Genomic DNA, 13,365 nt, shown 5'->3' on the forward strand with positions numbered 1-13,365 from the left:
GATCGCTCCCCACAATTAGCCACAGAGAGCATTCATCTGAGATAACGATGAGCTGTTCCAAAAGCATTCCTCACAAATCAACCTAAATCAAACGAGGTGGCACAGCAAGTCCACAATCGGTTAGCACTCGTAAAATACCAAGCCAAATCAATCAGTACAGTCGTTATGAAAGAACGAAAGAAGCAATCCATGTATTTAGCTCAAATAACGCCTCTGCAGTTTGTCTATCATAACGTATAACGTAACCATAGTAGTATGCCCTTAAACCGTTAACCAGTTGTTTCACCAGTCGGTGCCGTTCTTGATGCGGTGCCCAAATCGTTAAACACTTTAGCCTTGATCTGAGCCGCCATCAGCCCAGACAATTCCTTGGTCGCAATCAGATTTGCATCTTGAGCAAGCTTCTCCACCGCTTTATCTGACCCTCTTGCACCAGGCATCATCGCAGATGCAACTCTCGATCGCATGATGTTGGAGGTGGCTTCTTTAATCTTGGAGCTCAGATCCAGCATCTGCTTGTTGCCGTAGTCGCGGTTTGTCAGCAGCGGGCTCTGACTAAGTGTCTGCACCCAGTATTTGTGCCACAGGAGCTCCAGGAGGTGGGAGTCCAGTGTGCTCTTGAAATGTGAGACTTCAAGGCTGTAGTATCGACTTGAGTGGGCACCAAACTCGGCTGCTTTGTCAAGAGGGACTGCTTGGAATCCGTCGGACGTTTGCCCGCCAGCTCCGTCTGCCTTGTAGTGAGCAGGATAAGTTCGGAATGCTCCAATTTCGACCTTGCCGGCGCTGATTGTGCGATCAGGGTCAATAACCACTGCCAAAAAGGGATCCTGGAACTTCTGTTGTAATGCTTCCGTCTCGACGTCAATACCACTGAGCCAACATCCGTATCCTGGGTGGCTGTGATACCATCCAACGACGTTCTCTTGTCTGCCCTGCTTACGGCACAGATCCAAGTATTCGATAAGATATTCGTTCGCTTCGTTCTGTGCGTTGACTCGCGTCTCGGTTCCTTCGACAGGCAGTCGGAAAGCATCCGTCACCACAAACGTTTCCCCGTCGATGTAGCCCTGCATCAGGCCCATGACTTCAAGCGATCCTCCAGAGCGGGCGTGCATTGTCATCTTGATCAGGGCAACGGCACTAATCCTCACGTATTTGAAATAGTTGTGGTCTTTGGACCATGGGCGAGCATCTGCTATGGCCTTTTGGGCGTCGGCATCGTAATTGTACAGCGCATCTCGCTTGGCATCGACCAGCTGGACATTGTTGTCCAGCTCTGTCACGTCACATTCGTTAGCGTTAATCCTAGAAACTGATACCAGACATCATCATGATTTCTTACCCCACGATGTACGTGCTGCGGCCTCCATCTTGAGCTGCCGCGCTGGTGTTTGGCAGTGCGAAGATGGATGGACTTCACGGAAGCACAGTAGAGGGAAGCTGTCACGGTTGATCTGCCCCGCCTGGAGACGCCGCACCGCTTTATCGATTAGCGATAAGACTAAAGTGGGGACCTATAATCCAACTCCATACATGCCTATATGTTCTCACGAGTAATCACTTCTCTGTTTCTTCCCGTATATTCCGACCGATGGATGGCTTCTTACAGCGCAGCTAGTGCGGCTGATATATATTTTCATTGCTTCGGCTTCAGTTCGTCACTGTTTCATGCGCGCTTGTGCGATTACATTTCCTCATTAATAGCGCAAACTTACATTGAATCTGGCGAGTACTTTCAACTTGCAATATATATCCAACTCCATGAGCACTTCAAGCTATTATGTGACAACAGAATATGCTTGTTTATATACCTTATTATTCCCTTAATCCCGGTGCTAGGCAAGAAAACCGCCAAGCAAATGAGATACAGCGACTCCTTGAAATAGATACTCCCACATCGTCCCTAACGTCGCCATAAAATGTCACTCCAGCAGCACGAAGGATGGTATCCATCCGTGAGTTATTTTGATCACGGCTGTGGCTAGCAATCAAAGTCCAATAGACGCCCCATTTTGCGACGGCTCCACCATCTGGTGTGGCACCTCCTGACCGCTTCATTAATAGACAGCATTTGCACATCATCACATAAGACAAAGTAAACGCAAAGGCAAGCTGGCTTTAATCACATGCATTCTATAACGGATTCAATCCCAGATTGGACAAAAGCTATCAACAATGATATGAGTACATGACCAATACCGTCAATCAGTCTCATATACTAAATGGCCGCCACCTTGCCCACTTTTGGATATTGATCCGTCCATGCATGGATACTTCTCGGGGCATATACATTTTTAATAGCTGCAACAGAACATTAGCATCTACCTCCCGAAAAACGAAGGGGCGAAGAAGAATTACATGAACACGAGATTCCCATCCTGGTTCGCAATGTAGTCGTCCAAGTTGATAACTTGCTCATCTGCTAAGGAGCCATCTAGCCTGTATAGCGAAGTATAGAGATAAGGTCCCTCCAGTCTCACGGACTCAGTGTCGAGAAGGTCCCAGAAACCGCGGCCACCAAACTCAAAGAAGCCGTCATTGTTGCCGATATACTCGTTAATATCAAGCACGCTCTCAATCCAGTCGCCAGACTCGGTGGCGACGGTGGCGATGAGCAAAGAGCCGTCAAGGCGGACATCCTGTGCAGACTGAAAGAAAGCCATGTTGTTGTGATGAGATCTGATGATTCAACTGAATGATTTAAAGATCAGTAGAGTTATCTGGAAGACGAAATGGGCAGAGGCACCTTATTATAGGTTTCCTCATTATGAGCCTCCTTATTAGAGGCCTCCTTGTTATAGGCAACGTGGTGCTATCCAAGCTTCTACATTTTGGGCTCCGCGGTCCAGGGTCTTGCAGCCGCAGTGTGCTCGAGTTTCACGCTGTGAGTGGAGGCGTGCTGCAGATAATTGCCGGAAAGCCGAACTGATGCCCAGAAGCTGAGTGAATTTCCAGTTTATGTCAACATAGCCCCATACGGATCCTGGTGAATGAGGGGTAACATCATTTCATATGAGATAAAAATGAAGCGGTGATAAGTCTTCCGAATAGAGCAGCAAATGCTATATGATAGTAGAAGTCATGAAACTATATCGTTTTATGCCTTTTGATCTAGTGGCTTGGCGTTTTGAATGAGATTGCAATAATTGGACAAGCAGAGCTACCAGTACTATCAATCTTAGATCGATCGCCTTCTTGGCTCTGCTGGCGTTTTGCGTCTAACAGCGGACTTTTGGCGGTCAGTACTACCCTGAAACCCCCGCTCAGTTTGCAGGAGTCGACCCCTCTGTTGGAGTCGAGATTTAATATAGACGAAGCTGCAGTAATAAAGAGGTGGGGGTTTAAGCTCTCTACTCCTGAATTGACGGAGAGGCGTCACTGCCAACGGGATTCTAAATCGAGCCCATCCCACCCTAGAAACTAGCGCTATAAATCCTTAAATCTTCCGACTACAATAGTCGTATACCAATTGAGAGCTCGTAGTTGAGTGCTGATTGTCTTTTATGTAGCTGAGACGCCTTTTTTTTTCTTTCTTCCTCTTTTTTATTTTTTTTTAGCAGCTCGAAGTATTGGCGCCTGTTTGCTCATTTGTGCTGCAATCCTAGCCGCAGAATTTGTGAGGAAAAGCTACGCCTGGGACTTTTACCGAGATTATCACTACTATGGCAAGCAGATTCGCTAAGAACAGTTTTTTATCCCCATTTTCTATTCCTGTATTGTAGTCATGGTCACTACCATGAGATATTATAAGTCTATTTAACATGAAAGAAACGCATTAGTTGTGCGGTCCACAGTTCGGAGCCAACTCTGTTCTGGTATCAAGTATGCGGGCCTATTTCCCCATACAACCTTTGCTCCGGATCACCGCCCCGTTCATTCTCGACCATCAAACCATGTTAAATTGATCTCGAAGATTGCCATTTCGATAATCTCGATCATTCGGCGCTACTATATACGCGATGATCCATACCCGCAAAAATTCAACATGCAGATCGTGGGAAGTAGATTAACAGCATTAGAGAGTGGATTCTCAATGAACTACCAACGTCGTGTTGCATTTATTTCTCCGAAGCCCACATATGTAGCTAGCATTTCACGAAAGTAAAGAGCGGGAGCTTGAGAATGGTATATAAATAAGAAAGATATGGTATAAGTACATGCAAATAGCTTGGAGATTCCAATAGGTTCTTCACAAGCTGGCTCCCAGTTTGATATATCCAACGCCGTGCTCAATACATAAAATATTGTAAAAATTTTCCCTGGTTATTAAAATTTTCTCTCAGAAAGTTGGCTAAAAACAGAATTTGCCTTCTTCTTTGAACAAAAAAAAAACATCCCCTTTCCATCAAACCACAAGATTTTCCAAGTTTCTCTCATGACTTTGAGATAAGCAGAGCAGTGTGGATCTCACCACCGCCAATGTTGGGGTCCGTCAGGTTGGCCTTGCTTAATGGAGCAGGCTTGAGGTAGCAGTCTCCAGGAGCGTTTCCGGCGAGTGCAGTGGCCAGGACACTCCACGAGGGAATGAAAGAGACGCCAACGCATTTGCCCTTTGTTGTGTTGTAAAAGTTCCATCCCGCGCAGGCGTCCATACAGCCGTTGAAGTTGCCAGCGAAAAGAGAATACACGGGTGAGAGGCTGTTGGTGTCCTTGTCGCAGATCATAGTGAAGTTGGCATTTTTGAAGGCTAAAAAGAGTTCGTAATTAGAATTACTGTTTTTTATTTTTACCAAATCTTTCGAGAGACAAAGAAACTTACATTTAGAAGTGTACGTAAGTCCGGTAACATCTCCAGGGTTATCTGAACATCCATTGGTGATACTGTTCCAGTCTACTGCTCCAGAGGTAGAACTGCTGCTGCCCGATGAAGTAGGAGTGCCGGTTTGTTTAGCTTGGGCTGCGGCGAGTGAAGAGCTCAGGACTTGCAGCTTCGAGTTTGCATTGTTGTAATTGCTAGCTGCGACACCGGTACCAGCTGCTAATCCAATAACCGCCGCAGAGAGGATGGCGATGATGATTGACAGAAAGAGAACGAGAGAGATTCCGCAGACAGTAGAAGCAATAGGAGGAAGCGGTTTTTCCGGATCAGTCGACTCTGGAGCTGCATATGATGCGTCGCGAGACATCACACCTCCCATAGGTGGAGGTCCAGCTGCCGAGCCTGGGGGTTTCACAGCATCGGTGTATTGTCCATGTTGATCGGTGTATTGTCCATGCTGTCCATATGCACTAGGTGGATAGGCACTGGGTGGCTGAGAGACATATGTCGGCGCGATAGATGGCTGAGGCGACCAAACTGTCTCTGGAGGTGACTGAACATAGGCCTCGGGCAAGTCGTGGCCGACTGCTACCTCGGGGAAATCGTCATGCTGAGAAGCCATGTTTAGTCTAGAGATCTTCACTGGTCTTTGTTTACAGACTTACAGTTGGAGTCATCTTGTAGGCGTACGGATACGTCTTATTCGACATTCGAGCTGAGCCCCAAGAACTAAAAGACCACCAGCAGACTGGGGGAGTTGGGGGCATGCGGAGCTTATGAACGATTTTCGGCTTATATTGGGCCTGTCTGAACGTGTTTCTCCATGGAGCGAGGGTATCGATCAGGAGAATGGGAGGCGAGGATCGGGGACCCTCCACCTTGCAAGTCCACTTCTCTCTCACAGGGATCAACGTTATGGCATCCAAACAGGGAGTGGAGACTCTGCTCAGCCCTACATCTGCATGGTCGTGATACTGCCACAATTTTCAATAGTGTTTAACCATGTTGAATACGTGTAAATGTACACGCGATGTATTGTGTTCCATCTAAATTGGGGAATGCATCCTCATCGCGTGCCATCTCCCTTGATGCAACTGAAAACCCTTGGATCAGCTCTCTCTGCATGAGCAAGAGTGCTACAGTAAACAGGCAACAAAGGATTCACGCGACGATACCAAAACGCCCAAGGACCCTCACACTAGCGCTGACGTTGCCAACATACGAGGAGCCCATGTAAGCGTGGATGGCCTTGCAAAAGTTGGCGGCGGCGCAGATTGTTCCCCCCCCCGGGATCACCCTTAGCTCAGTTAAACTTGAACCATCCCGCCGGTTATCCGCGCTTGGCTACTTGTCACCCAGTAATTTATGGGGGCTCTGGTACCTGTTTTTGGCAATTGATTAGTCGAGCCCTGCCATATCACCGTCGCTATGTTTAGCCGCCTGCAGAACCGCGCCAACCACTCAGGACGGCGAACAGCCCAAAACCTGAAATTAACAAGTCACCACCCGCGTGGGAAATATGCTTGGCTCACAAGCTAGCCCGGTGGCTTGGTGTTACATTGCCCGGGGTTTGTTTCCGCAAAGTCAGAAAGTAGCTGTTCTAGCGTCGAACATTACTCGGCACATCATTATGGCCCGAAACCAGTTGTCAAGAGCCGACTTTGAGGTAAGCTAAGTTGCCCTTGAGTGAGAAATCATCATTCTCACTCTTGTTGTAAACGCTCCAAGGGCCAAAAAACGCCTTGCAGGCATTACCGCATCTCGTTCAACGTGCGCAAACTCGTATAATAGGGGGGTGGAGTCACAAGCCCTGTAATCAACTACTGGCGCAGGGGAAAATAGTGGATAGTTTGTTGAGCCTCTTTTTCACAAAAAGAGAGCGAGAACGAGCGAGAAAGGCAAAAAAAAAAAAAAGTCGTTGGGTTTTTTGCGAACACCCGGTGCGAGCAACCCATGTTTCGGCGACTTCGAATCTTCACTAGCTCCCCACTTGGATACTTCTGAACTAGCCATACGACAGAATGGGCCATTTAGGAAATTACTGATACCCAACGACAGGGCATGGATGATTAGTATTGTGATTAGCTAAACAAGGCTTGTGCGTTTATTTTTATGTGCTTGGCGTCCGCCTCTGCGGTTTATATAGCTGCGCCTGTAGAAGCGCGGCTCAGCCTACCAGTGGCCGCCAGTAACCGGGCTAATGCAAAGTTCGGCATTCCCAAACCAGTTATATGTATGCATTAGAATATGCAAGATTCCTCCTAATTTTATAAAGCCACGCAGGATTTGGTCTGAACCAATCAGTTGGGAATGGCCATGCGCCAATAGAAGGCCAATGAAACAAGTCTCAACGCATCTACCACCATTGTGGCTGTAAACAGCCCATAATAAAAGCCTGTGCATGCCCGTAGTCGCGATTAAATAAATACTCGCGTTTCCGACGCGGACTCATTTCGCTGATTGCAGTGGATAGAAGAACCTATAAGGTTAAATAGAGAAGAGGCGAGGCGCTTAAGGCGGTAAGGCTTCCTGAATCAATACGACTGACTATTCTTGATCTGTGCTAGAGTTTGAAGCTGAAAAATAGTTGAAGAATACGGTGAACACTATCTCGTATATCGTTTATCCGCTGTATCTGAAAGCTCTGGTTAATTTCACTGAAATTTCATACACGAGCAGCTGCAGAATCGGATTATGCTCTCCAGCATAACTATACCATCGACACAGCGAGATTATCATTGTTCATGCGAGGTAGGGGAAGCATGTAGGCTGTTGCCTAATCTGTGACTTCTATCGCAGCACCTCATCAAGAGAAGCTCAGCCTATACCTGGATTTATTTTTCTCAGTTTTCACGAACAATACAGGCATACCATAAGATATAAAAATACCAGAGATTAGAGAGACTTTGTAATCCCGATTTTCAATCCTTCTAACTTGCTTCAGGCATATGCTGTGGTAACGGAGATGAATTTACCCCTAATACGTAACAGCAGACACGCAATCCGGCTAAATGTCTGGACAGTCCCTTTGCGAACTATTGTATCATGAAACACTCAACTGAGATTGAATCAAGAAAGAAGCGATCGAGAACAAATTCAAAGGGAGACGTCAAGGATCCAGGAGCCCGGGATGGCCGCTGCAGTGATAAGGCAGAATCTGCTACATGCAGGCATCAGTTCGGTAGTTCGGTAGTATCTTGGAAATGTTCCAGTCTATCGTGAGGCGTTGAACAGCTTTTGAAGACGCATTGCCAATCCTATAAGTTCATCGCCAGGGGTTGCCTTCTCGAATGTTACCCTTTTAAGGGGAGTGCAATCTCTTTGATTGTTGATTGTCTTCTGGCTAAGGGTATATCCAGAGCTTTGGCCATGCTGCAGTAGGCATTCCCTTGGCTATAACAGTCTGTCACCATATGTACTCTCAACGTGCCGCCCTAAGTAGTAGTTTGAGACCCACAAGAATCCTCTGTAACACCATAAGCTGACACGGCAAATAAATAACGCCCCTTTTCTAACCATTCGCGGCCTATGTGGAGCAGTTTAGAGCCGCATTCGTCCAGAAAAAAGTACCAAATACGCTGCAAAGAGATGGTTGTCCCTCATATACCAAAAGAAATAATGTTAGGTATACCATGACATTTATTACACAGAGCTTTAAACGATGAAGAGGAATGTATTGAATAGGTTTGGCCAAGAAATATGAAAATGGAGAAATCGATATTCAATACAGTTTCGCATGAATTAGTTGCGCATATTTTTGATATAATTTTTGTTTTGCATTGACATTGATAAATGTGACTCTAATTACCACTCATTTCGTGAAGCCTTGGCCTACTTACCGTAAGGATGGCTGCATTAGCTTGGTTCGGCTTCACATGCCAAGAGTTTATCATCTAATGCAGATTGAGAGATTAATTGCAACGCTGGCCCGTCCACATAGCCGGCCAATTCATTTTGATACAATAACAATGAACTACAAAATATCTTTAGTCAGACTCAAGCAAACATGTTTAAATCATGACTCAGTTTCAGTTACGAGGTTTATTATTATGATTCAATGTTGGGGAGATCGGGAGATCCAGTTACGCCCTTGCGGGGCCTTGCAAATCAACGTCAAGATTATTAAACCATGATTTGTATTCCATAATGAGAACACGATAGGGGGCTTGTGTGGACCATTTTCAGCGAGCTCAAGCAAAAGAAAACAATAGACGACTAAATGAGGCTTGAATACACTTTTGGTAAATCTCTTCTCTGGATGGTTGTCGATTTTGAATGTTGAGACTGAAGCTGTCCCCATGTCGATTTGATTTTATCAGGACCTACTAAAGCAGACCAAGATATGTTTGAGACACGCCATTGCAGCGAAGATTTTCATCTTGAAGTGATAATGATAATGATAAACAGCATGAGAATGCTATATAAAATATCATCGCCTGGCCAGCTAGGCGTCTATATCATCTAGGCTAGACTTTGTAATTCCTCGCAGTCTGTCCCTAGTAGATTGTCTTTGATGATGGCATAGAAAACAAGGGGAAAGTAAAAGGAAGAGGAAAAGAGGAGAGGGAAGAGTAAAACACCATATCGAACATCCGAATAAAAAGTACATCATATGTATTCATTGCCCTTCCCTAGAATAAACAAATAACTCCCTTAACGCCATCGCTAATTCATTGACCTCTTAATCAATAAAATTTATTCAGAAAAATCAAGCAAATTTAGCTATACTATCAAAATTCGCCTGATAGCTCAAGGGTAGGTAGATTGATAAAGGTCGTCCAGATATTAGACCAAGCTGATCTTGATCGGCTTGATCGGAGTATCACTGAGTATGACGCTCTACCCCTCTTCTATGCAGCATGTCAGATGCGTGCATGAGCGGGGTTGACGGCATCCTTGTTAAGCCAAGCAAAGAGTTGTTGAAAAGAACAAGACAAAAAAATAGAAATACGCATATGAATAGTGCTGTCATGATAAAAATGTATAAGAAAAAACTATGAAGTCGCCTGAATAAGCTAAAATGCGCTACCAATAATAACTTAGAAAAGCCATATGTCAACGTCGTTTGCGTTATAACAGCGTACATGTAACACTGACGTTGTATGCTCATGGCTCGCTTAGTTTCGGTCTTTTTAATAACCGCTTTCCAAATTCATAAAACGGCTCCGATCATTCTCCACGATTTTCCATGAAATCGACATGGATTGAAGATTGCGATTGAACCTACCTAAGTCAGGATGAATCACCAAACTAGACATATTCCGATGGAGATATTTGGCCTTGTATGAGTCCCCACTTCGAGCTGACTGTTCTACGCTGACGATTTCAAGATTGCAGCCGAGAGTTCGGATGAGGCCCTTAAGAACATTCGCCTTACCTGCCGCGCTGGCCGAGAAATAGCAACCCCATTACTATACCGATGCTTTACAGTTCAAACTATCAATAACCATACATTAAAGAGACTGCAGGAGGTGGCGAGGCATCCGCAACTCGCTACCTTAGTCAAGAGATTCGAATATCAACCTTGGATCCGCAGGAATTCGCATAGTAAAGTATTCCGCATCCCAAATTTGGAATAGTGATTAATATCATTAGACGACGACGAGCGACAGCGGCTTGCAGAACAAAACGACCTCCTTGCATCAAGTTCTTTCGTTGAAGCTCTCATCACAGCTCTCAAGTCTTTTATCCAACTTCGTCATGTTGAGCTTCGGTATCCAGCTTACGGGATGCGCTGGGTTTGCGACAATCGAAGCCTCTGCATCTTATCAGATGTGATTAGGCATATCTACAGCAACATATGCCCTCGATTGGTTTCGCTTAGCATTGAAGGCCTGTTACTGGCCGACATACCCCAAGACCTTCTGCAAGATGCGGGAGATGGCACGGGGACTTCCCACACGACTGTTGAGCGACTTGATTTGGACTTTCATCCAGGTGACATGCCTAGCGGCGAGATGACGCGCATTGAGCCCGATGGATTACACCGACTGCTCAGTCTGGTGGCAAACCTTACTTCTCTTCGCATTGGGTTCCATTATTTGGACAGAAGCATGAGATCATTTGACTGGTCAGCACTGCAATGCACAAAGTTGAATACATTGGAACTAGTAGATCTGGAGATGTCAGAAACATCTCTAATGAACATTATAACTCAAAATGCCCATTCTATCCGACAAATCATCATTGACAGGGTATTTCTCTTTGATGGCACGTGGGCAGTGATTTACGACGGGATTGCCAATATTGAGGGAATCAATGACATATCCGGAATCCAGGGCAGGAGATATCTGGATGGTCGTGGCTCTTACACAAAGCCTGACGCTGCCAGTTATTGCCGGCTGTTTGCGATGGTAGAACAGCGGAGAGAGAGTCAAGGCTTACCGTCCATGAGATGGCCGATTTCGCCAAGAGGCTTCGTTTATCATCGAGATTTCTCGAATATGGAAACCAGCTTATTCGAGCACTGACGGATTCCTGTGCATGGCTCTATTTCATGATAGCAACAGCGTTTCACATTTGCATTTTGCCACGACCATTTGTAGGCACTAGAGAGTAGGTTTATTTGAAGCTTTTAACGAACGATTATAATAACATGTCTGAAGAATGGATATTGAGATGGATTATACCTTTCAGAAGCTTTCCCGAGACTAAAAACACAGGCGATCATTTAATGGATGCCAAGGGGGTGATACAATTCGTGCCGAATCCTTCTATTTTAACATTATCTATAAGAAATTTATAACATGGAAATTTATGATCCGTAACGTCGTAATGTATGCCGTGAAGCAGTCAATTCTTTCTCTCAACAGGCCCCGTACCTGCAATCATCTTTTGCATAATATTCTCAATTTTGTCCGATAAATATTGTCCCCTTTCCAGAATAAAATGTGAGCAGCCGCCCTGTTCCTCACACTCGCCCAACATGCTCGCCCAGTCCTTGTCAACAATGTTGATCAGACCTTCAGGAGACTTCCTGGAGCGAAGGCGCTTTATCCATTCTCCTTTTAAATCGCGACGCGGATAGACCAGGGCAAAGTCGAGCCCCTCTTCAACTAGAGCCGATCGTATTTCTTCATGTGTTGATATTAAAACGATTGTGTTTGGCGCTATTGATTCCTTCACTTTGGCCAAGTACAACTCCTTGAAGTTACTTGCGCGCTGGCCGTTCTCTTTGGGGATTACTGAAGAATCTAGGTCCAGCACATTAAACCCGGATAGACCGAGTTGTTTTGAATATGTAGTGAGCCATGTTTTCCCACTAGCAATAAATGCACATATGATGACGCATCGCTCTGGTAAAAGGCGTGGTGGTTCCATGATCGGTTGGTGGGGTGGACTCTTCGTCTAAACAGCTTTCTGCAGCTTCTGTGAGTCGAATATGCCAAGAGGTTTTATGTATTTTTGCCGTTTTGAGGCCTCTGGATGGTGCCCAAGATTCAAAGTGAGGCTATTTGGTGGGTGCGACCAATTATTGAGCGCGCAGCGAACACCTTTTCTAGCCTTGCTCTCAATGTTGGCTCGCAAGCACAGCCCCCCGCTGCCTGATGTTCTAAGATGAAGCCCCCTTGGGCGAATAGCAGGGCTTTTTCTCCTAACCTACTAGTGAGACCTCAGCGACCGACGCCGCAATGCCTCGTGAATTACCTGGTCTTCGCTAGGCGCTGGCGCAATTTCGCACTGGAGATGCTGCATTGATTTTTACACTCGGACAGGAACGTGACGGAGATGCAAGGCTAGATCCGCAGGTGCGCTGCCTGAAAGGGCGGATAGGGTGGAGTTGCTAGGCTTGAGAGAACAGGCAGTGGGGCTGTGTGCACAGCAGCAGATCGATCTCTCATCTGACTTCTAACTACATGTACCTACCTCGGTAGAAGCAAACGACTAATATTATAGGACCGCAATGGAAAAGAAAGAAGGCCACATCACCGTTTTCCAATATCCTACAAAATTTATATACAGTACCACCAGTACAGATACAATTAACTCTCAGTGTTGGGGCTGTCATTGTCGCTGGGTTCGGCGATTTGTTCGTCTATCTTATTCCCCTGTGTTATGGTTTTGGCAGCCCCTCCCTCAATGTCTCCTCCAAAGTCCGACCCCTCTTGAATGTTGCCTTCAGGTCGGCTGCCGACAATTGTAATTATATTGCCCTGGTTCAGTAAAGATTCTTTGCCAATTGTAATCTTGCTGTGAAAATTGGAGCCGCCTTGCCAATTCCTGGAGCCTAGTTGCTCAATGGGAGCTTGAGACCCAGCTCTGCAACGGGTGTTAGAATTATAATGGAACCTGAGGAATTAATGTTGGTGCTTGCCTGGACCCATCTCCCAGCCGCCGCCCAGACTCTGACTTTAGACTCGACATCGTATGGAAATTAGTGGCCTTGGCTGTGTCAGAGACGTTCACTGATCTAATCAAGACAGAGAAGCAAGGATATCCACATACCATGACTTTATAGAACTGCCTTTTATTGCTCGCAGGTTAAGATGTAGAAGAGGTTTAACAATTTCTTCTGGGGGAAGTGTACGCTTTTATAGAAAATATATTAATAGTGTAGTGGTGCTAGAAACCTAGCGTTCCCATGTGATACCCAGGTCAAGTTT

The 13,365-nt window shown here is 45.8% G+C and overlaps 5 protein-coding genes across 5 annotated transcripts; 1 reads left to right on the forward strand and 4 right to left on the reverse strand.

The window, feature by feature from the left end:
• Positions 1–269: 269 nt before the first annotated feature.
• On the reverse strand, positions 270–2,666 carry GGI43DRAFT_425361 (JAB1/Mov34/MPN/PAD-1 ubiquitin protease-domain-containing protein; the record flags this gene model as incomplete). The annotated part of the gene is made up of 3 exons (XM_083208501.1): positions 270–1,279; positions 1,346–1,443; positions 2,362–2,666. The coding sequence occupies 3 exons, from the start codon at positions 2,664–2,666 to the stop codon at positions 270–272; spliced, it is 1,413 nt and encodes a 470-aa protein (XP_083056910.1).
• A 1,710-nt stretch (positions 2,667–4,376) lies between these two features.
• Positions 4,377–5,472, reverse strand: GGI43DRAFT_387363 (uncharacterized protein; the record flags this gene model as incomplete). The annotated part of the gene is made up of 3 exons (XM_083203921.1): positions 4,377–4,690; positions 4,763–5,372; positions 5,428–5,472. 3 exons carry the CDS (start codon positions 5,470–5,472, stop codon positions 4,377–4,379), a joined length of 969 nt encoding a protein of 322 aa, XP_083056911.1.
• A 4,261-nt stretch (positions 5,473–9,733) lies between these two features.
• Positions 9,734–11,522, forward strand: GGI43DRAFT_415101 (uncharacterized protein). Its single transcript, XM_083207120.1, has 4 exons — positions 9,734–10,044; positions 10,093–10,309; positions 10,358–11,317; positions 11,368–11,522. Exons 1-3 carry the CDS (start codon positions 10,000–10,002, stop codon positions 11,230–11,232), a joined length of 1,137 nt encoding a protein of 378 aa, XP_083056912.1. The 5' UTR covers positions 9,734–9,999; the 3' UTR covers positions 11,233–11,317; positions 11,368–11,522.
• On the reverse strand, positions 11,394–12,413 carry GGI43DRAFT_209973 (uncharacterized protein). Its single transcript, XM_083200188.1, has one exon. The coding sequence runs from the start codon at positions 12,080–12,082 to the stop codon at positions 11,555–11,557; it is 528 nt and encodes a 175-aa protein (XP_083056913.1). The 5' UTR covers positions 12,083–12,413; the 3' UTR covers positions 11,394–11,554.
• Positions 12,414–12,744: 331 nt separating this feature from the next.
• GGI43DRAFT_387366 (uncharacterized protein) lies at positions 12,745–13,126 on the reverse strand (the record flags this gene model as incomplete). The annotated part of the gene is made up of 2 exons (XM_083203922.1): positions 12,745–13,021; positions 13,083–13,126. The coding sequence occupies 2 exons, from the start codon at positions 13,124–13,126 to the stop codon at positions 12,745–12,747; spliced, it is 321 nt and encodes a 106-aa protein (XP_083056914.1).
• Positions 13,127–13,365: the final 239 nt, after the last annotated feature.

The sequence above is a fragment of the Trichoderma evansii genome, assembly GCF_050947405.1.
Source record: "Trichoderma evansii strain SZMC 28006 chromosome Unknown GGI43scaffold_24, whole genome shotgun sequence".
Taxonomy (NCBI): Eukaryota; Fungi; Ascomycota; class Sordariomycetes; order Hypocreales; family Hypocreaceae; genus Trichoderma; species Trichoderma evansii.